This window comes from Melanerpes formicivorus, unplaced genomic scaffold, assembly GCF_026170545.1.
Source record: "Melanerpes formicivorus ecotype bairdi unplaced genomic scaffold, bMelFor1.0.p_v2 SCAF_123, whole genome shotgun sequence".
NCBI lineage: Eukaryota > Metazoa > Chordata > Aves > Piciformes > Picidae > Melanerpes > Melanerpes formicivorus.
In genome coordinates, this window is record NW_027142475.1 from 218,033 (window position 1) to 229,640 (window position 11,608).

Consider the following 11,608-nt stretch of genomic DNA (forward strand, 5'->3'; position numbering starts at 1 on the left):
GAAGGACCTGAGAAGAAGGCGGAGCTGGAAACATCTCAGAGCACAACCCAAAGGCTATGCAGGGACAAGACCGAGTTGGCAGTCGCGAGCCGCTGGCAGAGCAGGAGACTCCCCGGCTGCCCAGCGCTGCTTCTGCTCACTTACCCTCAATAGAAGTTTGACTGGCCATGACTTTGTCATCAGTTTATTACACAGGGATGCCAAAGCTCCCTCCCCTTCTGCATGTTTGCAATGCATTCCCAACACTATCAGTAGGCACAAACTGGCTCGTGGAGGGACACGGCTAGGCCCCGTACCAGAACCCCCCACCAACCACACCTCAGGAATGAAACAAATCCATTCTTGAAAAATTACTTCAATAGTTTTATTGTGCACCTACACATGACACATTTTTGGTGAGGTCGCTGGAGAACCTGCAAAGCAAGAAGTCCCAGATCAGGCAACCAGGTCAAAGCAAGGCAGCACAAAGCCAACACTCAGAAGGTTCTGCTCCAACTAGAACACCTTGTCAGGAAGGACGTGCCCATGCACCCAGCAGCCCAGAGGCAGCAGAGCACACAAGGCCTTCCTCAGCCAACAGGGCCACAAGAACAAGGTAGAACTGCTCTTTAATTCTGGAAAGCCAACGTTTCCAGCGATGGCAGCCAGGAAGGCGGCCAGGGCACGAGCGGCGTCTCCCGCAGGGAGCAGCAAGCCCATCCCAGCCTCACCTCCCTAGGCGTCCTCCCCTGCCGCGGGCGCGTCGCCGCCTTTCGTGTTCCTGGTGTAGATCACTTGGGCTCGGTGCTTGGACACCAGCTTGATCAACCCTGGGGACAAAGGCAGCGTTCTGACCACCGAGGTACTGCAGGACACCAAGGCCTGTCGGCCTCCGTGAGCAGCAGCCCAGGCAGACGCAGGGTACCCAGGACCCCAGGCAGACGCAGGGTACCCAGGACCCCGGACGCTGGTACGAGGCTCCTGCTCAGGTGTGGCAGTGCTCACCTTTGCTGAGCAGCTCCTGGAGGGCTGCCCTAGCCAGGGAACCCCTAATCTTCAGTCTCTCTGAGACAACTGCAGGTGTGATGAGCTTATAGTTGGGCACTTCTTTGCACAGTTTGTCATAGGTGGCCTTGTCAAACAGGACAAGATTGTTCAGCTTGTCTCTCACTTTGCCTTTGGACCACTTCTACTTGAAAAGAGGGGAAAAAAATTAAAACATCCCATAGTAATCTTCTGAGCAATTACAAACCACCGAGCTTCAGAATGCCTTGAGAACTGCACCATCGAATGGATCACACCCTGGACTAAAGGCCTAGAGACACACGTGGTGTGTTTGCAATACCAACCGCGGCGCCGAGGAAAGGACCAAAGCCGTTTGTTACTCAGATTTCAAGCCACCACAACAGACAAAGAGCGAGCTCCTCTAACACGAGGGGCCCAATAGCATCGCAGTGTGGAAGCACCCACACTCCCTCTCTTAAGCTCTGGCCAGGCCGCACACGTGGAAGGCCTGGGGAGCCCCAGCAGTCTCCTCCGAGCCACCAGGCCCCCGCGCCTCTTCGCTACGCTCAGCGTCTGAGCCCGACCGCCCGCCGCCTCCCCGGCTTTTCGCAGCTGGCTCCGAGAGGGCTGCGGCTCGGGGCCTGCCCCCAGTAAGGCCATCTCGGCAGGCGCGGCGCCAGCACCGGCACCGCCGACTCTTACCTTCTTCTTGGCCTTTCCACCAGATTTGTTCACCGGATCCTTGTCCTTTTTGGCGGACTTGCCCGCATCCTTCTTCTTCTTGTCGTCTTTAGGCGGCTGCGAGGGGGAGAAGGACAGAACGGTCAGCGGGATGGAGCGAGGACAGCCCCTCAAGGCCCCTCACCCTCAGGGGATGCCGCCCGCCCGCCCCACGGCGGTGGCTGGGCCGTTCCCCGCTCACCATAGCGCGGCGGCAGCTGCTCTCGCAAGATGTCGGCCGAGAAAGGAAGCGCCTGGCGCGAGGCGTGGGGAGGCCCCGCGTTCCGAGCCGGCTTCCGGGGCAGGACGTGACGTCACTTCCGGGGCAGGGCGGGCGGCGCCATGGCGATCTTCAGCGTCTACGTGGTGAACAAGGCGGGCGGCCTCATCTACCAGCTGGACCATTACGCGCCCCGTGCCGACACCGAGAAGACCTTCAGCTTCCCGCTCGACCTCGTCCTGCGCCCACACGACGAGCGTGTTGTCGTCGCTTTCGGACAACGCGATGGAATCCGCGGTGCGGCGACGGGAGGGGAGGGCCTGGCGGCACCGGGCGGGCTGGGTTGAGTGACTGATCCGCGCTTGTCCCTGCAGTGGGCCATGCCGTGCTGGCCATCAACGGCGCCGAGGTCAACGGGCGCTTTACGGCGGACGGGAAGGACGTGCTGGAGTTCCTGAGCAACCCCGCCAACTACCCGGTGTCCATCCGCTTCGGCCGCCACCGCCTCTCCTCCAACGAGAAGCTCATGCTGGCCTCCATGTTTCACTCGTGAGATGGGGCGGGACGCGACGGGACAGGGGTGGCGTGGGCAGGGGCAGCGGGAGTGCTCAGGGCCCTTTCCCCGCAGGCTCTTCGCTATCGGGTCACAGCTGTCCCCCGAGGTTGGGAGCTCTGGGATCGAAATGCTGGAAACCGACACCTTCAAGCTGCACTGCTTCCAGACGCTGACAGGTACTGCCCAGTTCCAGGCAACCGGCACCGGTCTGCTGCACCAGGGCTGCCACGGAGCTCGGCCTTCCTCATGCCTGTGTCACTGTGGCTCCAGGGATCAAATTCGTGGTTCTTGCTGACCCGAGGCAGGCGGGGATTGACTCCCTTCTGCGCAAGATCTATGAGATTTACTCTGACTTCGCTCTGAAGAATCCTTTCTACTCCCTGGAGATGCCCATCAGGTAAAGAAAAGTCTACCTTTAGTAACACAGCAACAGATCAGTGCCACTACCTGTGCAGTAGCAAACGCTGAAAGCCTTTGAGTGAAGCAACAAAGCAGCCAGAGGATGAGGGAAAGGGGAAGACACAGCACATTACTGCCAGGGTGACACCGACCTGTTCTGCTGGGGATGTGCTCTTCCTTGGTACAATACCGCCCCCCGTCATTAAAGTGTAGCCCACACAAGAAACTTTAACCTTAATTAACTGCCAAGCCAAAGCTTGACAGCTTGTCTCCCTGTCTCACTACTTACTTACAGCATCTCTCCTTAAAGGCTTCAAATCCAAAGGGTGTGGAGTTCCTGTTATCCTTCATCTGTCCCATAAGTCATCATCACCTTCTGCTTTTCTGTTTCAGATGTGAGTTGTTTGATCAGAACTTGAAACTTGCACTGGAGGTGGCAGAGAAAGCTGGACCCTTCGGACCAGGATCGTAGGGAAAGCTTTGTCTGTTGCTCAGGCTCCTTTTTCCTAAGAGCAGGGCCTCTTCCCTGTCTGGGCCACTCCCAGAGAGCTCCTCACCACAGCAGAGACCACAGCTCCCCACAATTTGCTTCCTTACCTCCCAAGATACCATTTTAATCCCCTTTGCTCCGAAGTTTACCTTAAACAGACTCATTACTACTGTTTCCACTGGCTCACAGTGGTTTACTCTGCTGTTGTGGCTCCACTCCCCCAAGCCAGGAAAGCAAGCCAAGGATGGGGCCGTGGCCTGCCCACAGCCCCTGCTTTGGTTTGTTTCATAATTGTACATTTGTATTTTTCCTGTATAGCTCTAACTTAAGGTTTTGCAGAGGGTTTCTGTGTAAAGGTAGTAAAGCTGGTTAAAGAAGTGGATGGCTGCTTGTTTTCTGTTGGCAGAGTCTGTGCCAGTGGTGCCTCAGGGGGGGTAAGTGGGTGTGATGAAAATAGCTGATTGCTGCTTATAATTGATTAGTATCTGGTCACCAGCAAAGTATCGTGCTTCTTGCTGGCATGTCTTAGTGAGGAATGTAGCTTAGAATACAGCTTTCCTTATTTAGAGGCAGACTGTCAAGGCCCTGAAGTCAGATGAAGCAGGTGATGAAGACCATGAAGTGGCTTTGGGTGCTTCTGCTTGCACCACTCTCTGTAAAACCACCAGTGCCTGTGTGCCACTGCCCTGCTTTTGTTGCACAGATCATAAACAATTGAGTACAAGATGTAATTCATTGTTTTAATCAAGGCTAGCTACCTACTCTTGCAGCCAAGCTGTTCAGCCTGTGTGCAGTTCCTTTGTGAGTGCAACTTGCCTCTTCAAGGACCCTAAAGCAGTAAATCTTTCCAGGGGAAAAACCAGGAATTTTCAGTGAAATTCCAGTTAAAAACCTGAGTCTGTTCTTTGTGACAAGCTCTGGGCCTGACTGTGCCAGGCTGTTGGTGGGAGCTCTGCTCAGCCCCAAGGTAGCCCACGCCCACAGCTGCGAGATGCAGCTCTTGACCCAAAACAACCTAGATTGTACTGAAAAACATGCAAGCCCGTGCTAGAAATAGAGGTTTCCAGAAAGCCCATCTGCAGCAGCTGGTGCCTGGCAGTAGCTACTGTTGCAATACCTGCTGGGGGTCAGTTTTCCTGCATGACTTGCAGAGTGCTTGCTAAGCACTGCCTGGCAGCAGCTGCCTCCCTGGCAAATCATTAACACTGCAAGAAACAGCAGTGGGCAGGATCCCTTCAGCAGGAGCTTCCCTGCACGCCAAGAATTCCTTGGAACCGTGCCTGAGCACCCTGCTGCTGTGCTGCTCACCCAGGGCAAAACACTTCCCTTGCTCCCAGCAGCTAACCCCAGGTAATGCTCAAATCATGCTGCTCTCAAATCAGCCATGAGGCCGAGCGGTCCCCACCACTGCCACCACCAGCGGCTCCACCATCGCTCACTGCTCTGTTGCTGCCACGGGACCCAGAGCACGCAGGGAGGTCATGCCCAGCAAACAGAGATGCAGGGTGAACAAATATGGCCAAGGCTCACTTCAGTGCCCTGGGCAACAAGGCAGAATTGACAGCTAAGGGCCAAGATGAACAGTGAGGACAAAACTAAATGTGGCAGCACCTGAAGCCAGACATTTCAGAGTGCTTTAGTGGAGAAGCCTGGGCTGCAAAGCTGCTCTCACAGTGCTGTGAGGAGGAGGTGCAGTAAAATCACCACAAATGTAAACTAGCAGCATTATCACATCTGGAGGGAAGTAATCAGCAGCAGGAACCTTGTGCCCTCAGGCACATGACAGTGGATGAGAAACTGGGACATTGTTATCTAGGTTGCAGCAACGGGTAAACTCAGTCCTGGGCCAGGTAAACAGAATCTAGTGTTATTCAGATCGGCAAGGGAGCATCCATTTCCTCCAGCAGCTTGTCCTCAGTCAGCCTTCTTGGGAAGGGAGCCCATCCTGGTGCGGATGTTCCGCAGCAAGAAGAAAGCCAGGGTGCTGCCCATGCAGGTGATCTCGGCTACCCAGAAGGCTGTGGCCCAGCTGTAGTGCTTAGCGATGGTACTGAAGGGCAGTCCAGCCAGAAAACCCCCCACTGTGAGGAAAGAGAAACAGACAAGGGGCAGTGCTTGAGCATTTCAATTGTATCTGTCTCGGGTTTGCAGATATAAAAATTCCTCAGGCTCGGTTTGAATTTGAGGCACAAGACAAAAACCTGTCAGGAGCATCAGGGAGCACCCCTCAGGCTTCCAGCTCTACTATCTCTGCATCTTTGCTGGCTTCCCATGGTCAGCAGCCTGGCACTCGTGGCCTAAACCACCCTTCCTACAGAGCACACCCGGGTTTTGTTTGTTTCCTGGAGCAATGACCACCACTCACCGTTGGCCATGAGGCCCACTATGGCGTGGGACGTGCCGCACAGGTTGGCAGGGGCGCTCTCGTTGGCTATGACCCCGAACAGGGCAATTGGCCCATATGAGGAGAACCCAAACACAGCTCCCAGGGTCAGGATCCACAGCTGTCAAAACAAAATCAGCAACAGGCTCTGTGCATCTCACCACTGTCTGTCATCAGCTGCTGACACATTTCAGATCCCATGCGCAGGACAAGGCTGTTCTGACATTTTTGGGCTGACACCAGCTCCCGGCCTGCAGGCAGAGCTCACCCCTGCAGCAGACCCTACGTATGCACAGCCCAGCTGCACCAGCACCACACTGCCCTGCTGGCCGTCGTGAGCTCTCCTCTCTCCACTGGTTCTGCTCCTGTGCTGTGCACACATGACGTAGGCTGCTTCACAAGACAGAACCAGGACATCAAAGGTAGTGAAATGAGAGGAGAAAGCTGTGCTTTGAGCTGCTTTTAAAACACATCCTCCAGACACTGACTAAAAGCTGTTCTCATTTTAGGTGTGACTGCTCAGAGCATCTTTACTTGTGAGAAGTCACTGTCTGACAACCTCTGTGTTACTAAGCAAATGCAGAAATAGACCCAAACCCATGCAACAGTTTGAACTTCAGTGTTAGCTCATGGTCTAGGAAAGCCACCTGGCTCAGAATTTATCAGTCACTTGCAAAAGGGCAACACAGGTTAAGTAACTTGGCTGTCTGGAGATTACAGCACACTCTTAGAGATACAGATGCCATTTCAAGATGCCCAGGAGGAAGCTAGTGCTGTCTGATTTTCCAGAGAGGAATCAGGAAAAAAGAGCCAGGGAAACACTTGCCAGAATTAATCAGGAAGGCACCTGCAGGAGCAGAGTCATTCTTCCTGACCTTGCTCGTAAGACCTCTTAACTGGGTACATTCTACCTGATGAACACATGTCCCCAGAACCTTCTATGTAAGAACTTAAATGTGTTACATTCAGACTTCTTTAAGTCAGTGTAATCAAATCATGATAAGAAAAGGTTTGTTTTAATAGAACTTACAGTAATCTCTTCTCAATGCCCTGGTTCTAAGTTCTGTAGTGCTAACCAACCTCCCGGGATAGGAAAAAGGCAGATCAGGAAAGCAGAAACAGGCAGAGGGAGAAAAAATGCAAGGCAGAAACCTCATGTTCTTTTAGGCCTGTAAGATCAGCTAGAGGTTGCAAGGCTACAGTCCAGAAGTGATGTTCCTGAAGAAGAAAGGAAAAAAGAGGAAAAGGAGAAGTTCCATTTGCTCAGCACTCATAAGGGCCGAAGCAAATCATATCTGCCCCACAGCTGGTTAACTCAGGGTACCCGAACCAGCAGAGGCAGCAGCAGCAGCCCCAACCAGAGTAAGTCAGCCTGCTTCTCTGTAGTGCAAAGAAAACACCAAGGGAAGGGTGAAGGGAAGAGCCACAGTCCCTGCCGTCAGACTCCTCACTGGCAAAGGGCTACCCCCACAGCTGCTTGAGCAGGGCTTACCTTGGGAGACTCGCCCGTGACTGTCACCCGGAAGAGAAACATGGACAGGCACATCCCGGCCATCATGGAGAGCAGCAGCGTGTGCCGGGGGCTCCCATGGCTGGACAGACCCACCTGGGATGCAGGAGGCAGAGCACAGGGTCAGGAGCTGAAAGGACTCCTTCCACTCGATGCTGTCCAGCCAGCCCAGTCAGCACACTGCTGCATCTGAACACAGGGCTTTAATCAGCCAGAAGACAGCTGTCAGCCACCAGATCTCTTTCAACAGGAAAATCTGGAGAGCACAGCAAAGCCAACAAATTACACAAACACCTCAGCCCTGACATGTGCAGTGCACGCTGACACTGCAGGAGGCGTCTCCCAGCACCTTCCAGGGCATTTGGTGGCTGTTCTCACATGCACAGCACAGCTGGGTTCAGTTGCCCCAGCACAACAAAACCCAGGGGAGCATTCTGCTCCGCTGCTAATGCCAGCACTGGAGTGCTGGGGGATGGAATCCATCTCTGAAACGTCACTGAGGAAGCAGCTCAGACTGACACTGTGCTGACAGCCCAGCACCCCTGAGGGCCCAGAGTACTCACTCTCGCTACTGCTCTGTCGGAGAAGTATCCAGCAGCAATGCTCCCCACCAGACCCCCTATCTCCAAGGCACTCATGTAGGAACTACCTAGAACATAGGCAAAGCAAGGGGCAGCCCATCAGGTTTAGTCACGGTGGCAAAGCTGCTGCATGCTTTAGACCAAGCTCAACTGCTGTGAGCCCACAGGAGGCTCAGAGCAGCTCTGGTGAAGAGCAGCTTGCTCTTGCACAGGAGTGCCCATCTGCCAGTCCCAGCAGGGCCCCTATGCACTGAGACAATCAGTACACCCAGCAAATCCATCACTGAGTTATTTCAATAACTGTTAGGAGGTAGGAGGCAAGCAGACAAGTTCCTCAGATGGAGGTGCCTGTATCCTTTTCCTGCACCCATCTGACCTCTGGGTTGCAGCCACAAAGCTGAAAAATGCCACTTTGCATCTTACCCACAAGCACAGATTGTCCTCTCTCCTGGATCAGGAAGAGCTGTCCCCAGTCAGTACAGCAGGTTTTCACTCCAAAAACGACCAGGTAGCCTGTTGAGAGCACCCAGAGGTATGGTGAGAGCAGCAGCTCTGTCAAAGTGCTATTGTCACTGGAGGAACCTGTAGGGAAGATCAGGAGGATCCTTACTACCACTTGAAGACAGCTACTGAAGCACACAGACTCAGTGGCACTACAGACGGGATCCATGATCAGGGACATCTTTACACAAGGAGATATTCACAGCTGCTGCTGGTGAGTGGCTTTCCCTCCCCCTCCTTCTGGGTTTGCTGTAATTTCTGAATCCTTTCTGGCAATTTCTTCGAGGTGCATCCAAGATTTCAAAAGAAAATCCAAACACTACTCCCAGTAATGTTCCACATTGTGGCTGCCAACAAACCCTTCACAAAAGCTTTGAGAGAATCATCTGCTTCTCCAGAGTCTGTGCTACTGGGTTTGAGCTGTGCCTGAGAAAGACCCAAAGACACCAACTTTCAGGTGCTACCTTGACTTCTGCATCAGTCTTCCAGGAACACCTACAAGCTCAGCCTGCCCAGTAACCACTTTGCAGAAGTAGTGCTGGGGTTTGACACAAAGAGGCCAAGCCTGGCAGTGCAGGCATTGAGGGACAGCGATGCAAACCGGCCTTTAAAGTCCTACAGCAAACCTGTGTTGCAATTCCCCCCCTACCTGTTCTGCTTTCAGAGAAGCACCAAACTTGGAGGTCTACACAAACATTTATTAACCAGATGTCCTAGGTCAGGACAGAAAACAGTGAGCAGAGTCCACCGTCAACCAAGGGTCAAGAGAACCCAAGAGAATCCATGGTGGGGTGAGGGGAGAACTGCCTGTCCTCTGCCACCCTGGAGAAGGAGGTCAGTCCTAAGGAAGCATTCCCTACTGTTATGCTTTTCCTCTCTCCAGTACTTCTGAAGAGACTTGCTCAAAATGAGCAAACAAAGCCCCAAGAAAACTTGGGCACTATTAGTAGGAAGACACTACACTGATGGGGAGATGGAGCAGGCAGCCACAAGCATCTCAGCAACGTGCTGGCAGGAGCAGGGCTAATTGGTGGTCAGACTCCTGCTCCTCTCTGCTGCACTTTGCCCTAAGAGCTTCAGGAGACTGTAGGCTGTTCCCATCCTGCAAAATGGCACTGGAATGTGGTTTGTACCATTTACAACTTCAGCACAACAGCTCCACAGTTACCAGAATAAAAGCTTTGGGCAGTGGGAAGGAAGGAGATCTCAGGACGCTGAGAGAGACACATCTGTGCCAGAACACCACCAGAAGGCCCCACACCTCCCATGGCTGCTCACTTACAGAGAAGTCTCATGCTCACCTTTCTTCCCTTTCTTGGCTGCTTGCTCAATGTTGGGTAGCCCAACATCTGATGGCTCATTTTTAATCAGGACAAGGCAGACAAAAGAGACAACCACGCAGATGAAGCCAGAGAAGGACAAAGTCATGCGCCAGTCGTAGTGCAGAGACACGAGAGCGGCAAGGATGGGGCCCAGGCCTCCAGCCAAGTTCATGCTTGTAGACAGGATTGCCCACCAAGTCCCAAACTGGGAAGGCTCAAACCACTGTGCAACAGTAAGAAAAACGGCATGAGAGAGGTGGTGCTGCATATGAAAATGCTGACTCCAAGGCCCATGCTACAGGCTTGGGGCTATTCAGATCCACACCTACAAAACCAGGTCAAGGGAGCGTCAACTCCTCGCTCCCTCAGTCACCCAGGGAACTCCAAGTGCTACTTAAATGCCAGCCACAGGGGCCTGACAGGTGCTCCCACCATGAGCCAGCTCTGAGTTATTTCCATTTACAGACCATGAAACTGAGACGTGGGCTGGGAGAGGCAAATTTGAGCATGCAGTTCTGTGTAGTCCTTCACTAGGAACAGGTCCTCCTGGACAGGTCTGCTGGCACAGGACTGCAAAGGGGCACACAGGCACAGGGTAACTTCAGGACTTGCGGTATCAGGCACGATTGGCTCTGCATGGCAAGAAGCACTCTGAGCCAGAACACCTCAGGTGGTTGTTGGCAGGAAAACAACTGAGACATTCACAGAGGTCCACATTTTGCCTTATAGTGGAGCAGGTCTGCTACCAAGAGATGTCACTCAGCAAACTGAGCACAAACACAGAAGTGCCAACAGACTTTTGGAATCTTTGCTAGAACAAGCAGAACCTTATGCACGGAAACTTGCTCTGCACGCTGAAGCACAGCTCATGGCTTTGACCTTCCCGGCTTGAAGGAGGCAGGAACTGGTGCAAATTCCTGCAGTGTGCTCTGCACAAACCCGCTGCCAGGACAAGCTCCGAGTGAGGAACTTCTGCTGCCTTTCGCGGGGCAACCTTACCTTTCGTAGGATCTTCCCGCAGGGTGGCCAACCCAGCCCCTGGGCCAAGCCGTTGAGGAACCAGAGCCCCGCGAAGGCCGTGACGGTGGAGCTCCAGGAGAAGACCACGTTGACCAGGCCCACCATCAGCAGGCCAGAGGAGAAGAGCCAGCGGGCGCTCATCTGGTCGGAGAGGACGCCGCTGACGAACTTGCTAAGGGCATACGCCGCGGACTGGCTGCTGGTGATGAGACCTGTGGCAGGGCAGAGCCCGTCCGTTAACGCCGACCCCGAATGGGCAGGGCAGCGGCTGGAGGACGTGGGGACCGGCACTCACCCAGCTCGTCCTTCCCCAGCGGCACCTCGGCCATGACGGAGGGCATGACAAACGAGAAGGTTTTGCGGTTGAAGTAGTACAGCGTGTACCCGACGAACATGGCTGCGAAGATCACGGCCCGGTACCGGCCGTACCCGCCGGCCGCCATCCCGCCGCGCTCGTCCGGGGCCAGGCGAGAACGGGAACAGGACGGGCGGCGCTGCCGGCGGCGGACGGCGACGACCCGAGGGGCCGCGCGAGGGAGGGACCGGCGCGCGACAACGGCTCCTCCCGCAACCCCGCCCCGCCCGGAAGTGCCGTCCCGCCCCCCCCATTGGACGCTGCCCCCCCGCGCCCCCGCCCTCCCGCCCCCATTGGGCACCTGCCCACCGCAGGCCCGCCCCGCGCCCGCCGGGTCCGCGCCGCCCGGAAGAAAGGGACCGCGTTCAGGCCGCCGTCGGGAAGCGTAACGTTTATTTTTGGTCAAAGAGGCCGAAATGGAGAACAAAGTGAGATGCACATTCAAAGGTGTCCGCGGGGCTCGCTCGGGCCCCGCCGTGTGCGGCAGCAGCATGACCGCGCCCAGAGGCGCATGCGCCAAGGCCAGGGAGGGGCCGGGCGAGGCCCGGGCGGGCACACGGGGACGGT

The 11,608-nt window shown here is 54.9% G+C and overlaps 3 protein-coding genes across 4 annotated transcripts; 1 reads left to right on the forward strand and 2 right to left on the reverse strand.

Annotated features, from left to right (window-relative positions):
- Positions 1 to 339: 339 nt before the first annotated feature.
- On the reverse strand, positions 340 to 2,014 carry RPS25 (ribosomal protein S25). Its single transcript, XM_068167858.1, has 5 exons — positions 1,907 to 2,014; positions 1,687 to 1,782; positions 985 to 1,168; positions 711 to 809; positions 340 to 413 (listed from the first exon to the last, which is right to left on the reverse strand). The coding sequence occupies exons 1-4, from the start codon at positions 1,907 to 1,909 to the stop codon at positions 715 to 717; spliced, it is 378 nt and encodes a 125-aa protein (XP_068023959.1). The 5' UTR covers positions 1,910 to 2,014; the 3' UTR covers positions 340 to 413; positions 711 to 714.
- Positions 2,005 to 3,746, forward strand: TRAPPC4 (trafficking protein particle complex subunit 4). The gene is made up of 5 exons (XM_068167857.1): positions 2,005 to 2,221; positions 2,299 to 2,473; positions 2,553 to 2,656; positions 2,751 to 2,877; positions 3,273 to 3,746. Exons 1-5 carry the CDS (start codon positions 2,047 to 2,049, stop codon positions 3,349 to 3,351), a joined length of 660 nt encoding a protein of 219 aa, XP_068023958.1. The 5' UTR covers positions 2,005 to 2,046; the 3' UTR covers positions 3,352 to 3,746.
- Positions 3,747 to 4,989: 1,243 nt separating this feature from the next.
- Positions 4,990 to 11,240, reverse strand: SLC37A4 (solute carrier family 37 member 4). 2 transcript variants are annotated; one of them, XM_068167854.1, is made up of 9 exons: positions 10,982 to 11,240; positions 10,666 to 10,898; positions 9,646 to 9,889; positions 8,267 to 8,425; positions 7,826 to 7,911; positions 7,245 to 7,358; positions 6,905 to 6,970; positions 5,735 to 5,873; positions 4,990 to 5,450 (listed from the first exon to the last, which is right to left on the reverse strand). In XM_068167854.1, the coding sequence occupies exons 1-9, from the start codon at positions 11,127 to 11,129 to the stop codon at positions 5,284 to 5,286; spliced, it is 1,356 nt and encodes a 451-aa protein (XP_068023955.1). In that variant the 5' UTR covers positions 11,130 to 11,240; the 3' UTR covers positions 4,990 to 5,283. The 2 variants fall into 2 exon arrangements, with proteins under 2 accessions (XP_068023955.1, XP_068023956.1); XM_068167855.1 differs by lacking the exon at positions 6,905 to 6,970 and having other exon boundaries at positions 10,982 to 11,238.
- Between the last annotated feature and the right edge of the window lie 368 nt (positions 11,241 to 11,608).